Source organism: Elephantulus edwardii, unplaced genomic scaffold (genome assembly GCF_000299155.1).
Source record: "Elephantulus edwardii isolate Elephantulus edwardi_28Jun2011 unplaced genomic scaffold, EleEdw1.0 scaffold00004, whole genome shotgun sequence".
Taxonomy (NCBI): domain Eukaryota; kingdom Metazoa; phylum Chordata; class Mammalia; order Macroscelidea; family Macroscelididae; genus Elephantulus; species Elephantulus edwardii.
This window is the reverse complement of record NW_006399754.1, coordinates 12,271,410-12,295,341: the sequence shown is the minus strand read 5'-3', so window position 1 is coordinate 12,295,341 and position 23,932 is coordinate 12,271,410. Positions and strand designations below refer to the sequence as shown.

At 44.1% G+C, this 23,932-nt stretch overlaps 1 protein-coding gene across 1 annotated transcript in view; it reads left to right on the top strand.

The window, feature by feature from the left end:
- Nucleotides 1–23,932, top strand: part of FARP1 (FERM, RhoGEF (ARHGEF) and pleckstrin domain protein 1 (chondrocyte-derived)) — a 343,383-nt gene that overhangs the window by 260,286 nt on the left and 59,165 nt on the right. The window contains exons 13-15 of the mRNA XM_006879564.1: nucleotides 13,221–13,408; nucleotides 15,768–15,857; nucleotides 18,158–18,291. Of these exons, the coding sequence (XP_006879626.1) occupies nucleotides 13,221–13,408; nucleotides 15,768–15,857; nucleotides 18,158–18,291 (412 nt within the window). The remainder of the gene's footprint in view (nucleotides 1–13,220; nucleotides 13,409–15,767; nucleotides 15,858–18,157; nucleotides 18,292–23,932) is intronic.

Below are 23,932 nucleotides of genomic sequence, written 5' to 3'. Positions count from 1 at the left end.
CAGTGGGACCGAATCCAGTGATTCAGACCCCGAGCTGGTGAACCCGAGACAGCCCCTGGTGTTCGGCAACCCAGCGGTCCTGAGCTCCCCTGTCCTGCCTCGGAGTAAGAAGGGCTCAGGGAGCTTGCGTCTGAGCGAGGAGAGGGAGGAAGATGAATGAAGGTCATGTGGGGGCAGGAGTCTAGGCTTTCCGTAGAGGCTCATTCATTTCTAATCAAATAACTCGTAGAGGACATTGTGAACAGGGGATGCTTACCTTCTGAAATCTTCAAGAAAAGCAAAATGTCCCACAGGGGCTTGCTTTTGGAGAAGATAATGGATAACATAAACAGGTTAACAGGAGTTGGCATCTCTTACTGGTTGAAGGCTAGGAAGGCAAATATATTACAAATCTGATAATGTGTACAGTATGTTGTTTATGTGGAAATTGACTGTGTGTGTGCAATTGTGTAGGCGGATCACCCTCCTCTTGTTTAAGTGTTTAGACCAAGTGTGGCTGAGATTACAGGAAAGGGGTTTATTTTATACCCCATCCCCCAGCATCTTTACAAGAGGGGTGCTGCTTCCCTGAACCTCAGAGAGTGAGGAACTAACATGATTTAAGGCCAAAATGTAGGTTTATTGCAAGTTGTGACCAAGTGCTGGTGAAACCTTCGTCAAGAGTCATAGACTTTTTTACAGAGCAGTGTATGTGGTTATTTCTTCTCGCTGGACTCCGTGTGAAAGGCTGGAAAGGTGGTCAGGACTCCCCAAACTGAAGTTTAGACTTGAATTGCTGGTTTGGTTTTGCATTGGTGAATCAGATTGTTGGGTTTTAAAAAGCCCCTAGTGGAGATTCTCTTGGTGAAACACAGTCGCTGCTGAGTGGCAGGGCAGTCACACCGGGCAGCAGGCTCTGCCCCCAGGAGGGTAGAGAACCAAGTGCCTGTCTTTGAATCATGCATAGCGTAAAGAAGGCTTGACTTCCAGTGTCTTTACGCCGGGATGGTTTAGATGCACGTGTTTACTGATCAGACTCTTGGGAACAGTGACTTTGGATGTTTCTCGGAGTTGGGAAGAAGCCAGCCTTAAGCAGTAGCAGGTTTGACTTCTTTCTGACTCGTGCCCACCCGGGCCAGTGCCTTTCACTCAGCATTCCTGCATTTTAGATGAAGAAGCCTGGTTTTTACTCACAGTGTTTCTCAGCCTTGGCTACATCCTGCAATCACCTGGGCCGTTATTGGTGTGGGTTTTGTGGGTTTTTTTTTTTTTACAAACAATACTGCCAGAAATTTTGATGGAATTAGCCTATGATGCTGCTTGGGTTTCTACATGATCCTCCTGGACAGTGTCACTCCTCAGTCAGACCTCCCTGCCTTCTGACACCTAGTGAGCTCTGTCCAAAGTGTTAGCTCAGTGTGGTTTGCTGGCAGAGTATGAAGAGCAAGGAAGTGCATTCCCTGTTACTTGTGGTTTGGTACTTTGCCATTTTTGGTACTTTACTTTTTGAGATAAATTGTATATTCAGTTTTCAGTAGATTCTAAGGAATTACAAGATTATTGGCAAGAATTGTAACTCTGGTCCTTCCCTGCCATGCCACCATGCCAGTGGCTTCAGCAGACCAGTTGTGTGACTTTGTCACAGAGACGGAGTCAGGCACGATGGGGGGTAGAATTTGGCAGCAGTACATAAAAAACAGAACTGTTGACTGGCTTTGTGGCTCACCAGTGATGATCTGTTCATGTGAATATTGCTAAGTCTGTCTGAAAGATTCTGAAGACTTAATCCATGTTCATATAGACCTTTTAACTTTTATTTCCCTAATCATTTGATTCAGTGCATGATTAATGAATCAAACTGATTATTGAATAGTCGGTTAAGATGTTCCTTGAAGTAGTCTATTTGTATCTTGCTTAAGACACACATAGTTAACACAATCATAGGATTTTAAGATGATAGGGACCCTTGGAGGTCTCTTAGGGGAAATCTTCGTTTTGGGGATGAGGTGATGTGCTTTGGGAAGGCTTAGTGATGTCCCTACTTACACAGGGACCACGCAGACGAAGCTGGGACTAGACCCTTCGACTCCAGCTCTTTTCACTGTGCGGTGGCTTGGAGCAATAGAACCTTTTTGATTCAATATTCTCATTTTGAAAAATCTCATTGATTAATAATAATTAGTTTATTGGAGCCCACGGATCATGTAGATTTTACTTAATCACAAATATTTAATAGATGGTATGAAGCAACTGTTTTTTTGTATTGTGGGGTTTTGCAGTTACAGCATCTTTTTACATATTTCTCTTTGGGACTTACTTACATGTGGCTTTGCTGTATAAAAATTCAGTCAGCTGTGAGGTCAGGAGAGTCACCTGTGGGATCCTGTGGTTTGTTCGTGTAGGTGGTTTGTTCCATTGACTTCCTTTTTCACCTCTTAATCATCCAGCGTCTGATAATGAAATATGAGCGAACAATAGGTATTTACTTGTTATAGGGCAAATCATTCAGTGTAAACCTTTAAAACAAAAACATGCGACAGTAATTCTTTTGTTCTGGTTTTTCTTAAAGAACTGGCTTTCTTTTTAATCTGAAGGGTTTTAAGAGGAGCTGATTAATAGAGGCATATTTATTTCTTGTATATTGACAAGATTATCTGATTTTTTTGGATTCATACAGTGAGTCCCAGCAATGGGCTTGAGCGTGGCAGAGATTGTGAGAATGGTGCAGGATAGACCGGGGTTCCAAGCGGTTGCTATGAGTCATAAAGGACTTGATGACACCTAACAGCAACGTGGGGGTACCCTTTCTGGCTCTGGGTCAGTCAGAGGGCACAAGCTGTGCTGGCCTCCTGACCATTAGTTTTGAATGCAGCAATCCCGGTGTAATCAGTGGTGCTTAAAGTAGAGGAAGGATCGTGTGTTTGGAGGTTCCTGGGTGGTGTAAAGCTAACATGTTCAGCTGCTAATTGAAAGGTTGCCGTTTCTGGTCTTCCCGGGGCACCTGGAAAGAAAGACTTGGGTATCTAATTTCAGAAAAGCAGTCACTGGGGTCCAGTTCCACCCTGAAACATGGGGCTGACAGGAGTCAAAATGGACTCAAGAACCACTGGTAACCAGTATGTGTTGTTGAAAAGCAACATAGCTTGATGTGCAAAGATGATTTGCTGACTGCCTTCAGAGAAGCTTGCCATGCACTAATAACAGAGGTCAGAGAATAAACTCAAGCGTTACTTTGAGCCTGGTAGAGGGAGTTCATCGAGTGTCATCCACTTGAGATCCCAGGAGAGGCCACAGGTTTTACCATTCCGACTCATTCCTTCCCCCTGCCCCTCTGACCTCCACAGGACTCATTCTGTCCTCCCCCACCCCTGACTTCTGCAGGACTCATTCCTTCCCCCTGCCCCTCTGACCTCTGCAGGACTCATTCCTTCCCTCTGCCCCTCTGACTTCTGCAGGACTCATTCTTCCCTCCCTGCCCCACCCCAAGCCTTCACCAGGCCTTGGAATGTTCACTCTGCTGCTATCAGAGGCCTGCACACATGTTAAATTGAACTAAGATTAAGATTGGGGGGGGGGCAAATAACAGTTGAGGTGGAAGATTAATGGGTAGCAGAGCTTAAGAGACCTGTGAATTTGTTTAGCTATCCACAGGAGCCTCTCAAGACCTGCCAACCAGTTTTTCTGAAATAAAAGCCAGTGCCAGGCCTCCTGAATCAATGAGGAAGGAAGGCCCCTTCACATCAAGGGCTTTCTGTGACTGGTCACCACCAAAAACTGTCTCTAAAACAAATAGAAGCCTTCAGGGCTACTAACAGGCCCCCTGGCATCAATATCTCTTCCTTTTGTGGGGTTTTATCTCAAAATATGGAAGCTCTGGGCACTCCTGTTGTCTCTGCTGCTGCTTTTTAAGGACAAAACAGAAACGCGAGAAATTCTTTCAGCCTGAAGAAATGTGCTTAATGAGTTCCAGAACCACAAACGAATTGCTTTAGCTCCTTTGACGGCCATCTGTATGCCATTGACAATATTTTTATTAGACAGGCGTTTAATTAAAGGAAGTCTGTGGGCCACATTCTCCCCTACATATGCGATTCGTCGAGGGGGGATTTCTCACCATTTTATCTCATCACGTTGTGATGTGCGGCTGGCCGGCTCTTCAAATGTGAATGACGCCAGTTTGATTCTCCAGAACGATTCAAAGCAAGTTAACGTTTAAAAAACAAGACTTGGCAGCACGGGAGAGCAGCCAAGCCTCTTGAAATTTTCGCCCAGTGCACAAAACCCAGTCTGTTCTGAATTTGAATCAGAAGCTTGACTTACATATTAGTCCCAACACCATTTTCATCAGCTTATCATACCCATCCACAAGTCATTTCAGAGGTAATTAAAACTTGTTAATGTGCATACAAATCTCTTTTTATATGTATAATCAATGATCAAATGCATTTGATCGTTAAAGCATTATTATATTTAAATTTCATATTTCAATACAAAATAAGCTTGAAGGAATTGTAGGTTTTATAGCCAGTAATTGGGTTACCAGTGGACCCAGCCTTAAAGGCAGAGACCTGTGACTAAATAACCATAAGGCTCATTTGGAATTGATTTTCTTCTATCATGGTCACTTTTGTGCCCTTATTGAGATCAGCCAGAATTTGACTCAGAGCTTTCAGAGTTGCGTTCCTCAGAAGGGCGCCCCACTCCCCCCATTACCTCCCTTGTAATCTCCAGCACTGCTCCTCTCTGTGTCCCGAGCTTAGCTCCTTTGAGCATGATTCTCCTTCAGTTTCTTTGCTGCTAAGTGGTGCAAACCTGGCTGCCAAGAGCCAGCCTGTGCAAATCTCCAGAATAGAATAAGTATCTTTGAACCATAAGCAGCCAAACATTTCAAAAATAAGCCAGGTCGCTCTCTGACAAATGTGCCATTCCACATGTTAGCCAGACCCAGAGAAAGGTAGAGCTGTACCAAGTCGGGCAGGCAGTAAGTGATTAAAAGACGTTTGCACTGGCGACTTTAAAGAATTTACTAGTGGCACTTTCCCCCCCTTGTTAGTCCAGTTCCATCTGTTTCTGTTTAAAGGAGTAAAATAGAACCCTGAGAAAAGGGGTCTCTCAATGTTTTGTGCCTGCCTCTAACACTGGTTGTTGGTATTTAAGATGAAGTTGTGACGTTTGGGCCAACACTCAGTGCCCCTTAGTGTAGGGCTCCTCTTTCACCACAATAATAATGATAGAAAATAAAAATCAGTCCCAGTGATGACTTGGTCTCAAGTTGCAGGCACCAAAGATCAAAATGTGGCCTGTTTGCCACCTGCTGGAATACATTTTAAAAAGGGAGCTGTTTGTCATTTCCTTTTGAAAAGCTAAAGAGAGATTTTTTAAGTCTTTCCCATAAATGCTGAGAAACATGGATATGCCTGGTTTGTATGCCACAGACAAGTATGTTTGGGTGGAAGGAGATGGAGCCTTGCTATGAATATAAATCCTGCTTCATAAATTAAACCACCCAGCACTGGAGTGGGGGGGCGGAAGGAATAGTCATAGTAGTAGTTGAAATCTGTGGCACAAGGAAAAAAAATTTCCCCAAAATAAAAACAATTAAATGTCCAGTTGGAAATTAGGAAGGCTTAGGAAATCTTCTCTTAAAGCTTTAAAAATTAAGTAGATTTTGGTTTGTGGAGGAAAATCTCCATGTGGATGGGCTGAAAGGTGCAGGAAACACAGCTTCTTTCTGGACTTGCAGGCTTCAGCATGGTCTTGGGCTGTGGGGAGTGGTTGTAACCTCAAGCAGAGGGCAACTAGTTGGTTGGTTTCTGAGTGGAAGTTCTAGATCTGGTGGCTCTGCGGTGTCCTGGCTGGGTTTACATTGCAGGTAGGAAGGATTGCTGGCCAGCTGTGGCCCCAGGCCTGGAAGGGGTGTGTGTAGTGGAGGCTCCTTGTGCAATACTGATAGTAACACTGAGTGATGCCCGATCTCGCTGCTCTAATCCAGCAACTCCCGGATCCCCAGGAGGAGCTGGAAATCAGTGCACACTGTGGAAGAAATGAAACCTAGGGTCCTCGAGAGGGGGCCCAGCGATCACCGGTGTGGATTTGTGGTGCGTGAGCAGTGAGTAAATTGACTTCTGAGTAGGAGTTGGGACAGTAGTGGGAGGTAGAGTAGAGGGTAGTTCCTAAAATTTCCCTGAGTGGCACAAATGGTCTTACCACCTGGTGGTTCTCAACCCATTCAGAGGTCCCTTGCAAGAAAGGCCTGGTGATCTTCATGCCACAGCCAGGTGTAAAACCTGTGGAGCAGTCGTGGACTTGTCATGTATTGCCACTGACTTGGCACCTTTTTTTTTTTTTAAATGGTTATTTCCTTTTCCTTCTGTTTCTTCTCTATAAATCTGGATTCATAACTGGCTCTAAAAAAAGGAGGTAGGTGGGAGAGTTGTTTTGGACCCAGCGGTGGTGTGGTGATGACCCATCATGATTCCTGGGTGAGTTTTTTGCCTTATGAGGCTGGGCCGACAACTCTTTTTCCTGAGCCTCCAAGCTCCTTTCTAAATGAATCCTTTTTCTCACTGCGTGTAGTGATTTCCAGAACAGTTTTAAAAGCTAGGTCTTCCACAGTTTAGAAGTCCCACCTGCTGCCTTCGCCATAAGCTCTTAACATGGCTGATGGGCCAAATCCCTGACTTTCGCCTCCTTTCTGTCTGGTAAAGTTCATGTGACAACCTGACTAACCCCATCTCACGCACTTGACCGGAGTTATTAATCCAGTGCCCACCTGTTTTCTCTGCGTGTATATTCAATCCTATAATCAATGCTGCTTTATGAAAAAAAATGTCTAATACAGCAAATTAACTTTCAAATCACAAAGCTGGGGACTTCATTCTCATTTTTGTCATTTGTTTAATAAATCTGAGAAAACATTTTTCTGTTGTTCCATTGTATGCGCTGTTTGTCAGCATGTACCTACCTGGGAGATAAGGCTTCACCCCCACCCCCGTGTTCTGTCTTTATCCTCAAAGCATGGTATATCTTCTATTCCCTGCATTGTTGGAGTGCTGTCTGATGTCTTTTTTTTTTTAAACACTGCTGAATACCAATTTGTACTTGGAATTCCTACTTCCTCTAGAATACAGTGATCCTGTTCACACAATAGAAGTTTGGAGGTGAAAGGATCCAGAGTGGTCCGGTTGGGTCCTGTTTCACAAAGGGTGGGAGAGATAGGAAGTGAGCAGAAAGGTGTCCCTCTGTGAAGGGTTCCAACTCAATGCAGCTGGCTGCCCACGGAGGGATCCGAGTCCACCCCAAGTTCCCTTGGAAGAAAACCCTGGCCATCTCCAGGAAGAGGTGAGCTGTGGAAGCGCGGGCGCACAGCTCCCCTCCCACTTGGATGGGCTCCTGGGAGTTGGCTGGTACCCTGTTGACCTTTTCAGATGAGGAGCTGAGTGCAGGGTCTTTGGAAGCTGGTAGGATCACTGTAGTCAGGGGAGAGGTTTCCTGGAAACAGAAAGCATCTGTGACAGTAGCTCGAGTAGGGGAGCTGAGCCGGTGAAGGACCTTGCTTCATATTTTGAATGTGAATGCCTCTTTCAGCAGGAACTAGAACGTTCTCCCTAGACCCTCTCCATCAGAAGATGGAGTTGTGAACAGGCTTTGTTTGGGGAGGGAGAATCCATGGGGATTCAGGAAGGACCCCACCTTGCTGGCCCCAGTAGTCTTCTCAGGGCCTAGAAGCTGGTTTCCTTTTTGATGTGCCCTCCCGCATGAGCACTCACAGATGCTGTCTGGTTCCCCCTTCGCTCCACTTCCCTGGAGTGCAGGATCTCAGTAAAGCATGGGTTCCACCACTGGGAACATTGCTGGCTTCTTCAAGAACAGTGAGCGTGGTGGTTCTTTAAGCATGGAAAGCCAAGCTCATGTAACAGTGTGTGCACGATATTAGTATCTCTTGTTAATCTAAACTGAAGAGGCTTTTACTTGTCCTAACAGGTATCTTGCTGTAAAAACTGTCAATGGTTTAACTGTTCTGTCCCACTGCTGGCTGAAGCTTTGTCCTGAGTACAAGATGGTATTTCTCATTGGTACGAAGCACCATATTCCCCAGTGTAAATACTCCCACCTTCACCACCACCTCTGCCACCACCATGTGCAGGCAAAGGAAACCCACCTTGTCTCTTTCCCCATGAGTAAGAACAGGCTGGCACATTCCTTGTCATTTCTCCATGAGCCGCATTTCTCTTCATTTTTTCCCCTGCAAGCTGCATTGCGGTTGCTTTTCTGAATTTCTTTATGGTGAACTGCTCAGTTGATATTTAGCTGCTGGTAAAACTTTTCTTAAAGGAACTTGGTCTAAGAAGCACATGTCCATTACCCTCAGCAACTTAAGTTAACCAGAAGAGGACCACCACTAACGTTGGTAATCCTATAACTTGATTTTTCTTACAAAACCTTTTCAATTAATATACTGCAGGCATTTGTCCTGTTCAGGGATCAAAAGACCCTACTTAGATAAGAATACAGTGAATCTCAGTAATTCAGAAGACATCATAATTCTGGTCCTTTTTTATAATTGGCTTTTAATCATAGCTAATCTAGCAATCATTGGATTCTCATTTACAGAGAATATGAATTTTAAAAGGTCCTTTTAAAAAGAATGAGGAAAACTTCCTTCTCTAATGTTTCCAGTGGGTGCCTTTTGTGCATAATTTAGGCCATAGAGAGAAAACATCCAGGAGTGAAAAGCCACATAACAGGACAACTAATAACAAACATGAGAAGCTTCTAGAAGTTTGCAACACAGATCTTTTCTTTGGGAGGCTACGGTATAAAAGCATAGATTAGGGTTTGGGTTTTTTTAAGTGATAACTTTTCTATTTTGAAAATGAAAATTGGAAAGCAGTCTTCATTATCATTTTCATTGATATTCTCAACAATCTCAACTATTTATAAACTTTTAACAATCTTACTCCAAGTGACTATTTTTAAAATTTATTGTCAGGTTTTTAATTCCCACCTGTTACAGGAAAATAGCTCTTTTATCTGAGTTTACAATGGAAATGGCCAATTCACTGACCAGCTGAAAGCAGTAATGATGCAACAAAATACTAAAAATAACATTCTTAAGACTCGAAAATGAGATCAGAAAATTCTTGTATGCCGGAGTTTTGCCAGTTTGTCTTTAAGCTACTAAAAGTCCCCGGAGCTAGACGAGGGTTAGCATGCACTGTGTGTGCACTTCCAAAGTGGGAAGCCAAGAAGGAGGCGTGGCTGGTTGCTCTCAGCCACCATCAGAACCCATCTCAGCGTCTCTAACGAGGAGCTGGTCAAAAGATGCTGCTGTCTGCTTGATGTTGCCAAGTCAGCTTCTCTGGAGAGTCAGGAATCAGGAATCATGAATGGATTTTAAATGAAAAAAGATAGAGATGCTAAGCTCAGTTTCTGAGCCGGTTGATAAATTGAAATCCATAAATATAGCTGTCCTCATTTGAAGTTTCATAATTGTGCCATGAGAGAATGTGTACGTTTTAGAAGGATTTTTAAAAGCAATTACCCGGAATGTTGCCCTTGAGAGCAGTATTCAGAAAGGCATTTTCCTAAGGGCGACATAGGCCCTAACTCCTGTGGTACAGTAAGGGCACGGTGGTGGAGATCTTTAAATGATTGGGAAGTCATTAACCCAAACCAAAATGGTTTATCTTGGTTTTTGTTTTTGCTTTGTGGGGTTTTGTTTTTGTTTGTTTTCAAGAAATCAGATCCATTTCTGAAACTGGAAAAATATTAAGGGTTTAAAAAAAAAAAACAAAAAAAAAACCCAACCAAACCAAGCAAGCATTATAGACAGTCAGGTTATAACTAATCCATTTCCAGTCTCTTTAAACTCTTTGTTTTTCTGCCTTCTGCCTTAACGTTCAGGTGCTTTTGTTCAGAGGGTCCTCCAGAATTATTTGTCTAGGGCTCCTTGATGAAAGAAATGACTTTGTGTTCATAAGGTTGCTGAGTGGCACACGTGGTTTGCACTCATCCACTAACCAAAAGGTGGAGGGTTCAGACTCACCCAGCAGTGCCACGGAAGAAATGCCTGGTGATTGTTCCTTGTAAAGATTCCAGCCAAGTAAACCTTATATAGAGCGCTTCTACTCTGTAACATAAAGCATTGTCATGACTCAGTGGCGCTGGATTTTTGTTTTAAAAACTTGTGATAAAAAGAAGAAATACCAAGACATTGATAAGTCCCTTGCGTAGCAAAGAACCACAGGCGCAATTTCCTCTCTTGGTTTCTTGGGGCTTTACCTTCAAAGCAGGTGGCAACTGCATGACCTCCACAGGATCTGTAAGGCTGTGTAAACTAAGAGGCTCGTTTTGTCTAACAACACAATCATGCTTGCTTGCTTTTCTGTGAGATGGACTACTTCAGTGAAGGGTGGTTCCGTGTCATTCTAGTCGCTCTGTAGACCTGAGCAGCACAGCTATGCACACTTCCCTGAGGGTAGGTCCTCCCTGGAATCCTCTGTTTGTGTGTCCGGTGCTGCCTCTAAGTCAAAGGGAATTTTAATTACTCATCACAGCTGCTGAATTCTACTAATTGCCCTTGTCAGCACATCTCATTGATTGCAGAATAGTAAATGAGCTATGTGTTTCTGTTAGGTTGCTACCTATTGGTTGTGATTTGTAAATCCTCCAGCAGTTTCTCTTGCCAGAAGAGGCAGGGGTACTGTTGTGCAGAGACCCAGTTCAGAGTAGCAAACTCGAACTTCCCTCTTTTAAGCTCTTCCTTTATTTGGAATTGCTGGTCGACTTCCAAGCCAGATTAGTGCATGTTTAATGCTTTTACTGCTCAAATCTGCCCACTACCCTTCTTTAAAGGCTCTTGAATGTACACAAAGTTGGCCAAGCCACTCCAGTTCTCACCTGTGTATTGCACATGTCAGGCCAGAGGTTACACATTTGTGGACGTTTCTGTGAATTTCCCCTAACAAACTTTGGGCTGACCTGCACTTTCCGATAGTTTACCTGCACACACAAGTGGTCATGGTGAAGTTTACTTTCAAGGTTCCATTCTCTGAATCCTTTCTCTCTGAGTCAAATGGGGTGTCTGCTGAATCGAAACTGTCGTCTTTGAAATGCACCAAGCCCTGCTTGACACCTCTCTTCGGGCCAGTCTGTCCTCTCAGCCTCGCCAGCTACCACTTCTCCAAGGTTTCCCGGGTGGAATCCAGCCAGGTCAGTGCTTGAAGCCTCTGACGCGTGATGGAAGTTGCATTTGAGAACGCTCTCTGCTCTTCTCCACCTTGTAACGTGGCACTTTGCTTTTTCCCCCCCTCTCTATTGTGGGGTGCTGTCCTGTGCCTAACGGTTTGTTCCCCATTCCCCACCACCCCCTTCAAGCTAACCTTCGAACTGGTTTTAATTCTTGGCTCCAACTCTTTCGATGGTACTTTTTCTGTCCCATGTCACAGCCCATCCGAGGTCCAGGATGCTGTCACTGGCCACTGCCTCTCCTGACCCTCCGTACAGTGTGGGAGGTGACAGCAAGATCCTGAGCTGGCCAGAGTCTGGTGACCAACAGAAATGCACGGACTGTTTGCTCTCTAGACCGACTGCCAGAATTTCTCTTTTCTAATTCCTATTTCTAGTGATAACATTTTTCCCTTTTTGTGATTTAAAAAAAAAAATAGTGTAGTCCTTTGAAACAATTGCAATTCTAATTGTTTTCACTATTTCTATTTGACAGGTTCCAATTCTCTTGAAACTATTGTATTCAGTTGTGTACCAGTGTCAATAAAATTGACATTTGTGAAGCAATTTCTTGCCTTTTTCTCCGAGTTTCACTGGGTCTGGTGGTGCGTGGGGTGATGGGTCTTTGACTAACACAAGCTGTTTATTTCACTGAAATAGTCTCCAGTTTTTGAAAGTGGGAACTTCTTGAGTCTGCCTTTCCCTCCTATGTTCTAATCTCAGTATCGAGAATCACTTGCTGACCCCAGGTCAATGGACAGGACGTCTTTGTGTTGTTTCTCCTGGTGTGGTGGCCTTTTACACCTGTGCTGATGACACAGCTAGCAGAGGTTACCTGTGGACCTGAGGCCAAAGGGAGTGGGGGCCGAGTTTCTCCAAGATTGGTTCATACTGGGATTAAATTCACAATCCTCACCTCCATTCTAGGCTATGCTGTCTTGTCATTTCAAAATGGATATTAAGGGAAGAGGGAGAGAACAAGTACCCCGGGAGATGGGGACACTCACCCTTCACACGGTGGCAGGTAGCGTTGGGGCTGAAATTGTGTATCAGTTGGAAACAAGGAAAGATACTGCCTTTCGCTAAGGTGAAGACAGACAGGACTGCTTAATGTTTACCCAATCTTCATTCTAGCAAGTCTGAATTCACGGGGAGGGAATGTCAATATTAGGGAAAAACAGAGTTCGGTTATGGGTCATAATTACACGTCCCAGCTCGGCAGAAGGGTCGTGTCGGCACACCCACTGCCTCAGTGGGCTCACGACGGGTAACAGGTCCATTTCACGTTATTAGATTGTCCTCCTCGGAGGGGTACTGAACTACCCGTGTCACTCTGTGACCATGAAAGGGACTGCGGTAATGTAATAATGACCTCCAGCTTTGCATATTTGAATGACCCTGTGTTTTTTTTTGCATGTAAATGTGATGCTAGTGTTTCTGTCCCAAACAGTGAGAGAGACACGGAGTGACACCACCAGGTATAACAAGCTTCTGTTCTCTGTAGACTGGGGAGTTAGTCGCTTCCCCTCCCGGTAGCTGTGACCCCACCTCACACGACGTATGTAGTGTGTCCTCAGCGCCCTGGTTGTTTAGACTCCTCTAGTCTAGCTTTATTTTCTCGTCATTCCCCCTCCTGTCTCCCTGTGATGTACACTGTGTCTTTCTTGAGTAATTCTTAGAAGCAGAGGCAGTAGTTAGGCGATGGAAATACCTTTTTTTTTTTCTTCAATACACGGTTTGTTTGAGCAATTATAATCAGGCTCTAGGCAGAGTGCCTTATCAGCGCCTGCACAAAGGCTTCATTGAATTGTTCTGACCACGGTATCTTAACTAATACGGCAGCTGCAACTTCAGGATGGGGTGGAGGGATCCACTAGAAAGAATTGTGTCATGTGATAACGAAAGTGGTAAAGATTTGAGAAAGGAAAACCAGGCCCTAGAAGGAATTACTTTTCTTTCTTTTTTTTCTTTCCTTTTTTTTTTTTTCTTTAAAACTTCTCCTCTGCAAACAGGCTCCCTGACTGGTAGCCCTCACCTTTCAGAACTCTCCGTCAACTCGCAGGGCGGGACTGCACAGGCCTATGTGACCTTGTCGCCCAACCTGAGCCCCGACGCCAAGCAGGCCTCTCCCTTGGTCAGCCCGCTGCTGAATGACCAGGTGTGCCCCAGGACGGATGACGAAGAGGAGGGCCGCAGAAAGGTACCCCAGGGTGCTGGTGGGCAGCAGGGGCTTCCCTTTACTTCCTGCTTCAAGAGCTGCTGCCTGCCTGTTTTACAAATAAACTTGGAGCAGTGGGGTCACGGGGTCACCAGCTGATGGGCGACAGGTGCCACATCAGATCCAGCCTTCAGTTGTATATCTATGAACAACGGAACTTCCACTTTCCAAATACCAGCACCCACAGCCCATTGTAGTCAAGACAAAGGGTTTAGTTCCTCTTGCTTTTGTTCCCTTGAAAACTGACTGCATCACTCTGACGTTTAACTAGATTTTCTGATGCTCCCCTGTGTTTTATAGCCTCCGAAAACCTACTGGGTGGTTAGTTTTACAGCTGAGTCCATTCTGACTGTATTGTAACGAGGTGATTTAGTTTAGTTTAGTTTTGCTTTGTTTTGTTTTGTTTTGTTTTGTTTTAGGTAGGTCCTGTGTTAGGGTAATAAAAAGGTACCCCAAGTTCAAATCTGTGATTGTAGAGACCGTTTTGTTAAGTCGTTGACAGGACAGTCATTTCAGAATGAGGGAAGCCTGATGCTGAAGAAAGAACATCGCCAGATCATGATTGGTTGCGGTTACACTCCATCATCATTATAGGTGGGGTTACAGAGCTGGCCAAGGACCATGCTAGGGGCACATACACATTGCAGATTTCAGAAGCTTCTGAAAGCGGTTCTGGGGCTTTGGTTCCCTGGCTTTGTAGTGGTATTTTTTAGGGCCATATATCCCTGAGTCAGCGGGAATCCAGTTTTTAATGTGTGACTGTTTTTGATACCTCATTCAGAACAGCCTATTTCCCTGATTTTCCATGGAGGCTTGAGGGTAGAACAGCCCCATATCTGGGGGTTGTAATCTGCCTTCAGCTACATTCTTCTGAAGGACAGCTTTGCTGGGACTTGGCACACAGCCAGTTGAAAGGTCAGAAAGGTCTCGTGCCATCTGAATTTATGCTCAGGCTCTTTATGAAGCTGGGGTTCCCGCTGCAGGCCTTAGCCTTCCACAAGCCAAAGTCTTACATAATTGAAGTCCTAATACAGCCCTTGGTAGTAGCTAAGATAGACTGGCTCAGTGCCTTTAGTGATGGAGATGAAACGTTGCTGAATTCTGTCTCACTAAACTGAAGAGGACCTGAAGCGCCTGCTGCAGAGTGTCAAGGACTGCAGCCTACAATATGGATTAAGGCTCAATGTCAAGAAGACAAAGATTCTCACCACTGGGCCAATTGGCAGCATCAGGATGGATGGTGAAGAGATTGAGATTGTACACAGCTTTAGTTTGCTTGGCTCCATAGTCAGCAGTCTTGGCACCAGCAGCCAGGAAATTAAAAGGCGCATTGCCATGGCAAAGTCTGCTGTTAGGGACCTCTCCAAAGTACTGAAGAGCATTGGTGTCTCTCTGGAGACTAAGGTGCGTCTGATACAGGCTATGGTCTTTGCAATCACTTGTTATGCATCAGAGAGTTGGACAATGACCAAGGAGGATAGAAGGAGAATTGGTGCCTTTGAGCTGTGGTGCTGGAGAAGAGTATTGAGAATACCAGGGACTGCTAGGAAAACAAACAGATTTGTCCTGGAAAGGGAGGCATACTTTGGACATGTTGTGAGGAGAGACCAGTCCTTGGAGAGGGACATCATGCTTGGGAGGGTGGAGGGACAGCGCAGGAGAGGAAGGCCCTCCATGAGGTGGATTGATTCAGTGACTGGGATAATTGGGATGGGAGTGTCAGAGACGGTGCAATTGGCACAGGACAGAGCGGAGTTTAGGGCTGTTGTGCATAGGGTCGCTATGAGTCGCAAGCAACTTGATGGCACATAACAACAACATTGAAATCTGTTCTCTTCACTGTCTCTCTCTTTCACACACACAGAGACACAGATAGAGAGAACCTGAATATAATTTTAATAAGTATATATACTAGCAGAACAAATAGCTCTGTCCTGCAGAGGATGAAACCAGATTGCTCTATGGAGGCAAGGATTTTAAAACTCCATCTAATGTACTTTGGCCATGTTGCCAGGAGAGACCAGTCCTTGTTTAAGGACATCATGCTTGGAAGGGTAGAGGAACAGCACAGAGGAGGAAGACCCTGGATGAGATGGGTTTACTCAGTGTCTGTGGTAATGGGGGCAGGTGTGTCAGAGATGGTGAGGTTGGCTCAGGATAGGGCTAAGTTTCAGAGCCATCGGTCACAGGGTTGCTGTGAGTCATAGTTGACTTGATGGCACATCACAACAGCAGCAGCAACAATGTTACTTCAAGCAGACCATTCTTATAATCAGGGCGTGTTTAGAGACTTAGACGCAAGATTGCTTATGACACATTGTTTCCCTCTTTGGATTTGCAGAGATTCCCAACTGACAAAGCATACTTCATCGCTAAAGAAGTATCCACCACTGAGAGGACGTATCTCAAGGACCTAGAAGTCATCACTTCGGTATGTATGGCATTTCCTCAGCTAATTTATCTCCGCTAATAGCGGACTTATGAGAGAGAGGCTGTTGCTAATTAAATGTTGGGCTCATTCCAGTTGAGGGATTTCATCCTGGGCTGTAGAAATTAGATATTTTTATCTAATTATATCTAATCTTATTTTTCACATACACCACAAAAGTTTTGAGATTTGTCATTTTTTTTGTTACCTCTTTTTTTTTTACAACTACTATTCATTTTAAATATCCTTTTTTAAAAAAAAATTATTATTATTAATTTTAAACAAAGTTTACAGAGACTGAGGATTTCCATTTAGTTGTGATTTTTAAGTGCAGAGTAAGTAAGCTTTTGAAGTGGAGAAGATGGAAATGTGCCACTGACTCTGCAGGCAGTGGACCAGAGCAGTTTCATGTTTAGCTGGTTGTCAAATGCAGGTCTTTTTGCTTGGCATTTGCCTCAGAGTTGAAGAGCAGCCTCCTTTTCTGTTTGGGAATAAACATGTCAGCAAAATCTGCCGGAATACTGCCTGTGACTCTTTTACTCAGACCTCCTCAGTCTTCGAAGCCCTTTCAGGGACTGTAGATGTTTTCCTAACCTCTGGATGGAGGGCTAGAACTAGTCAATTGAGAGGTAAAGTGGAATTTTTGGAAGTTCTGTTATTTAGGAGATGTATTTTATGTAGGGGCCTCCACACGTGCTTCATCAACATTTGTAGACTGGAATCCCAGCTCATCTCAAGGAGAGGGGAGTGACCTTGTGTGACAGAGGCTACTTTGTCACCCTGGTCTGGCCGTAGCAGCATTTTAACAGTGGAGCCAAGATGGAAGTTCCTAAAAGAAACGAGGCACCATGCACTTCAAAGCAAAAATCAAACTCACTCTCACAGAGTCATCCTGATCCTAGCAGCCTGCCCTCAGGTTTCCAGGACAGTGAATCTTTATGGGAAGAAACTGCCCATGTTTTTTCTCCTACAGAGCCCTGCCTCATAGATTTGAATCCCAAATGTGTTTGTTGTTGTTGTTTGCCATCGAGCTCGACTTTTAGTGACCCTATGAGCAAAAAGCCTGAAGCCCTTCTAGAACTATTGACATTTATCAAATCTCATAGCATTTCCAGAGGCTTGTTGTTTAGGAAGTGGATAAATAGGTGATAATCCATTGAGTTGAATACAAGAGAGAGTGTGATTTGGGTAGTTCACCGTTTAAGAGATTTATCCTGGATCAGATAAATGAATCGTGGTCAAAAGGAGGGAAATTGTGAAACAGATTGCAAAATTTTATTAGAAATCAGCCTTAGTATGTATATATGTTGAAATCTCCCAAACTGTTGCATAGAAACCCCTTATAAGCCTTGAGCCAAAACTATCCCATATAATAGTCTTCCCCTCACCCTCTGTGAAATCCTTGTTAAACTGAACAGTTTGTTGTTGTTGTTGTTGTTGTTGTTGTTGTTAAGTGCCCTAGAGTCGTAGACAACCCATAGTAACCCTATGAATAGAAGTCTTGAACACAAAACTTTCATCTTTTCTCCAAGTTCATAGTGTTTCTGGAGGCAAGATTTTTTCTGGAAGTGGATGCCACTTCTGCTTCCAAACCTGTTTTATTCAGGAGATTCACAAAAGCCAGCCCTAGGGCCCAAAAGCCTTTTTAAATACAAGGCCAGATACAATCAGCTCACACCCTGTTGAGAGCAAAGCCACACCCTAGTCTCAACCCCAAACCAGAAAACACACCTTTGCAGAATCCATTGTTCCACTCACCTTGCCAGCCTGGAAATCGCCCCCTGAACAGTTTAGCTCATTTTATAATGCCCACCTTGCCCGTCATACTCTCACACATTATTTATAAGAAATCAAATGACAATCAGAACTCTAAAACACAAAAGCAGAAAATATAAATTAATACCGATTAAAGACATATGGGCAGAGAATGTGATAATGGTGATACAACATATGTAAACTTTGTCAGTGAACTATACATGTTGTATGTTTAAAGTTGTTGAATGGATGCGTGATTTTTGTGTGTATATCTCCCCAAAATTTTGACAAAAAAAAAAATTTTACCTTTGTCCTGGCATAAAAACAGTTGAATGGTAACAAATTTCAGAAAGCAAGTAAGACAGAGTTAAGGTGTGTCTCCCACTTGCCTACTGAAAGAAAAGTCTGGAATGCTGTGAGCTCGGACATGCTTCTTTGTGCCCATGTGGGGAGGGGAAGGACATCTGGTTACAGCATCACCTCTGGGGAGCTGCTGACATTTGTCCTTCATCTTTACGCCTCTTCATGTATCCTCTTTTCATCCCCAGTGGTTTCAGAGCTCAGTGAGCAAAGAGGACTCCATGCCCGAGACACTGAGAAATCTCATCTTCCCCAACTTTGAACCTTTGCACAAGTTTCATACGAGTTTTCTCAAGGAAATTGAGCAACGACTTGCCCTGTGGTAAGTGGAATAATTCTATTTCTCACTTTCTCTGTCTCTCGGCCTGTCCGCCTCATGCTATTTTTTGTTGTTCCTGATAAAGAGCCCTTATTTAAAGAGGAAAGAAATTGGTTTAAGATGAAAACCAAACTCATTGATTCTGACTCTCAGCAACTGTGCAGGACAGAGTCGAACCATCCTGTAGAGTTTCCAAGGCTGTAAGTCTTTAAGGGAGACAACTTCATCTCTGTCTCACGGAACGGCTGCAAGGTTTGAACCACTGGCTTTTTGATAAGCAGCTAAACTCTTAGCACTGTGCCGCAAGGCCCCTGATTTAAGAGCACCCTGCGCTCTTCATCCTTGGCACCTTCCGTTAGGTTTTTAAGGCTGTAAGTCATCAGAGGAGGAGACTCCCTCAGCTTTCTCTTAAGGAGCAACTGATGAGTTGAAATTGCTCCTCTTCCCGCCACCCAGCAGCTAAAACACTAAACAAGGGCTCCTTGGTTTAAGACAAGGCAAGCATAAAAGGATTTTCAGTTAAATTCTCTATGTATGTTTGGATCGCATCTCCAGTTCTTTTTCATTTTCATTTCTTTCTTTATTTACAATTCTCTTAAATGAGCTTTTTAGGGGCCCTCTGGTGGCCTAGTGGCAAGAAGCTGCACTGCAATCCCAGAGGTATGTGGTTCGAATTCACAAGATAACTCTGCTGGCAGATCAGATTTGATGGTATACACACAAAAGTTAGTAAAATAAAAATTAGAAAACAAAAAAAAAGGAAAAAACCCCACATTTTTTAAAAAAATGAGCATTTTATCAGGATGAAATACTTAGGATACTTTATCACAAAAATAAAGATGCCAATTACTACTGGAGGAAAGATGGCAATAAAAAACCAGAGGCAGCTTTCCACACTACCCACAGAAGGGTCCAGATGGCCTTGACTTGGTTCCTGCTGTAACTTCAAAGGGGAAACTTCCGCAATGTCCAGAGCCCTTGATATCCTCCAGATGAAAGAGGAGGATGTTCCCAGGTTCCTTGCTGCAGGAACGTACTTGGGCAGCACCAGCCTTGGTGTCCAAATGGAAGTACAGCTTCAAAAGGGAAAGTGATGGCATCTACATCGTAAACTTGAAGAGGACCTGGGAGAAGCTTCTCTTGGCTGCTCGGGGTCATTGTTACCATTGAAAATTGAGCTGTTGTCAGTGTCAGATCCTCTAGAAGTACCAGCCAGCGACCTGCTGTGCTGAAGTTTGCTGCTGCTACGGGGGCCAGTCCTATTGCTGGATGCTTCACTCCTGGAACCACCACTAACCAGATCCCGGCAGCCTTTTGGGAGCCTTATCCAGGGCCAAGCACCAGCCTCTGACAGAAGGGTCTGGTGCGGTGGATGCTGGCCCAGGAAATCCTGTGCATGCATGGCACGGTCTCCCCTGAGCATCTTGGGAGGTCATGCCCGATCCGGAAGAGATTGAAAAGGAAGAGCAGGCTGCTGCTGAAAAGGCTGTGACCAAGGAGGGGTTTCAGGGAGAATGGACGGCCCCTGCTCCTGAGTTCACTGCTGCTCAGCCTGAAGTTACAGACTGGTCCGAAGGCGTCCAGCTGCCCTCTGTGCCGATTCTGCAGTTCCTGACTGAAGACTGGAGCGCTCAGCCTGCAACTGAAGACTGGTCTGCAGCCCCACCGCTCACGCCACTGAGTGGGTCGGAACGACCACCAAGTGGTCTTAAACTTTTTAAAAAAAAGTGGAAATAAGGTTAATGGAAAAGAAACAATTTATTTCTTTTATTTTACTTTATTTTATTATTTTTGTGTGAGTGTACCATCAAATCAGATCTGACTGGTACAGGAGGAGATTGTCCCTCCTTCCCTGGCAGAGCATCTGGTGGATTCGAACTGTGTGCCTCTGGGATTGTAGTTGCAGCTCCTTGTCACTAGGCCACCAGAGCTCCCGACAATTTATTTCTTTAAAAACAAAAACCCAAATGGTAGAGGGCCTCTGCAGATTTTGGAAATAACTATTTCTTGACCTGCATTGTGATTTCACAGTGATGTTTGCTTTGTATTCACTTATTATTTACATAAATATTTCTCCTGCACTTTTCTTCATTATAGTTCGCCATTTTTTAAAAGTGCTTGGAAACATACAAAGCCCTCATATGTCCTTACAACAGATACATTTTATCTTTGAATCACAATGCAAAGACTTTATCCTAAGGATCTGTCTTAATATATGAAGTGATGTATGAACACAGGAAGCCATTGTAGAATTAAAAGAATGGATATAATCTAATGCATATCAATAGCAGAATGATTAAAACTAACATTGTGCTTATTCATTTAAAAAAACACATAAAATATTAATCTGACAAAAAAGATGGCAGTATAAAAATCATGGAAAATTTTGAATGCTATAAAATTCATAATCTGATTCACCTTCCTCAAATATAGAGCTTAAAATATTAATTCATAAGGAATTTTTCCATGGAGTTCTATGTAAATGCATAATGAATTGTTTGCCTGTTAAAAGTGCATTTTAAAAAATACCAGCTTCTTGGCAAGCTCTGATGGCCTAGTGGCAAAAAAGCTGCACTGCAATCCCAGAGGTAGGTAGTTCAAATCCACCAGATGCTCTGCTGGAGAAGGAGGGGCACTCTCGTCCTGTACCAGTCAGATCTGATTTGATGGTACACACACACAAAATAATAAAATTTTTTTTAAAAAAAATACCAGCTTGCATGGCTCCAGAAAGTATGGAGTCCATAAGAAGTTTAAATTCTGTTCTACATTTTCCCCCTTTTAAATTTATTTTATTATTTTTTGAAACTTATTTTATTAATTTTTGTGTGTACCGTCAAATCATATCTGACTGGTACAGGAGGAGATTGTTCCTCCTTCTCCAGCAGAGCATCTGGTGGATTTGAACCGTTTATCTCTGAGATTGCAGTTGCACCTTCTTGCCACCATTTTCCCCTTTTTGATAAAGATTCTTCTATAGGATCTTTTAATCAAATTCTCAGGAACGATACCATCCATTTCTTTTGGTCTTGGCACAAAAGATGCTTTTGATCCTGGACACAATTACACATTCCATTTCCACCTTGTATTCCTGATCCATCTTTCCTTTGTTACTCCTTATGAATGGAGATCAATTGTTGTGCTCTGAATTGTTGTATTTTCAAGATTTTAGAATTCGAGACACTATGAAAGAGGCTAAGAAGTAGGATATTAGATCAATTAAGTACAATGTCCCAGGAATCCATGTCTCTAACCCTCCAAACCAGAAGAATTGATTCCTTTGAGTTGTGTTGCTGGATAAGATTGTTATACCACCTTCTTTAGTAAGAATGTCTGCCTTGGCCAGTATGCTCCGTTAGGAACTATGTCTATGAGATCAAAGTGTGAACAGCAACTGGAAATACTCGGAATTTGGAGAGCAATGAGTTAAGAACCTTAGTGTGGATGGAACAGTTGAGAGAGAGTAAGGATGGCTGCATAGCTTGAAGAATAGAATTAATGTCACTGAAGTGTATGTGTGGAAATGATAAATTGTATGTATAGAAATGGTATATGTTTTGCTACATGTATTCTCAACATCATAAATTTTTTTTAATGCCATAGTAGTAACAAAAAGCTTACCTTGTGTTTTTGACACAAAGGGAGCTCATCATACTCTGTCTCCACCATGCACACTCCACTCCAGGAAGAACTTGATCTGTGCGGAGTTAGGGATGTTTGTTGCTTAGTGCCGTTGGGTCACCTCCAGACCCTGCCTGGTCCTTTGCTTGCCCCATAGTCTCTGCTGAGCTGACACTCACGTTCCATCACTGTGTCAGTCCGTCTCCAGGGTCTTGGTGATTTGATGAAGTAGTTACCTAGTGTGAGGGAGCAGACAGAAGACCCAGATGAATTCTCAGGGATGTTGAGAAGAGGAAGCCCATGAAGGGTGAGAAGAGGTCCTTCTCCAAGGGGAGAAGATGCTCTTTAAAGCATATGATGCTCTTGCAGGTTTTGATCAGCAATTTCCCAAGCGGCGCACATCTTACAGTTCTCTAGAGAGGTAGAAACTGTAAGAGATGATGTGCGGTCGGCCGCTAACGTGAAGGCTGGCGGTTCTCGCCCAGCCAGCAGGGCCACAGAGGAAAGCTTCCATCTGCTTCCGTAAAGACAGGAAAAGCCTCTGGAGAAGCTCTGCTCTGGGACAGGGGGGTCACCGTATGTCAGGGCTGACTCAACGGCAGGAGATTTGCCCTTTGATTTTTATAATGTGCATTTGAGTTGGTTTGTTTTGGTTTGTGTGTGTGTGTGTGTGTGTGTGTGTGTGTAAATATGTGTTTATTGCGTGACATTCAACCGCATGTATTATCTGTGAACCCGTGTTATGCTGCTTTTAGGTGCCATTGAATCAAGTATGACTTATAGGGACCCTGTGAACAGATCTGAACCCTGTCCCATCATTTGCCATCATCTGTGACACACTTGAGCCCATTGCAGCAGTCACCATGTCAATCCACCTGGTTGAACGGCTTCCTCTCTTTTGCCATCCCTCCACCTTTCCAAGCATGATGTCCCTCTCCAAGAAATGGCCTCGTCTAGCAGCATGTCCAATGTATGCGAGACAAAGCTCTATCATCTTTGCCTCCAAGGAGCCCTCTGGCTGCACCTTCTCCAAACTATATCTGTAGGTTCTTCTGGCCCTCTGTGGGATATTCAGTACTCTTCTCTAGCACCACGATTCTTCTGTTATCCTTATTCATTGTCCCACTCTCAGATGCATAGCAAGTGATTAAAAAACCCATGGCATGAATCAGGTGCACCTTAGTCCTCAGATTGACATCATTGCTCTTCAATAATTTGGCAAGGGCTGCAGACTTTCCCAGGGCAGTGCGTCTCCAGATTTCCTGACTTCTGGTATCTCCCAAGAAGACGTCGTTGACAGTTTCAGCCTTTTCTCTATCTATCATGATGTTACCTGTATCCGTGGTGAGAAGTTGCCTGTATTAGGTGAGAACTCTTGTCTTCTTGACATTGAAATGCAGTGTTCAGTCTTCTGCAGCATGTGTTTCAGGTTGTCATCCCTCTGAGCAAGCAGGATGTACCCTCTTCATAATGTTGGTTATTGACGAGTCTTCCTCCAATCCTGATGCCACATTCTTCGCTGTAGAGTCCATAAGATTCATTAAAAGAGAAAGCAGCTCTCCTTGTGTTTGCATTTCCGCATAATGGTTTTTAAGCCCTCAGACCCTTCATGTCCATGAGGCTGTTAGATGTATCACATTCCCCCAACCTCTCCTGTCCCTTAACTGGCTTTATAATAACTCCAGCTCAGCAGCTGTGCTGCCTTTCAGTCCTTGCACAGGACAGGGCCGGCCTCTGCCTCCGCCAGTATCCCTGTTCCTGCCATGAGGTCTGAAGTACTGTCCTCATCAAGCTGGCCCTGTGTGCTCGAGGGCTCCTGGCTCCAAGCAGCACATTGTCAGGAAGTGACTGCACTGACAGAGAGACAGCAGGTTGCCATGCCAGCTGTGCTCCCACATCTGCAATCTGTTCCCCTCCCAATCCTCAAGGCTACACCTCTCCACGCCCCCTCCCCAGCCCTCTCCACGCCCCCTCCCCAGCCCTCTCCATGCCCCTTCCCCAGCCCTCTCCACACCCCCCTCCC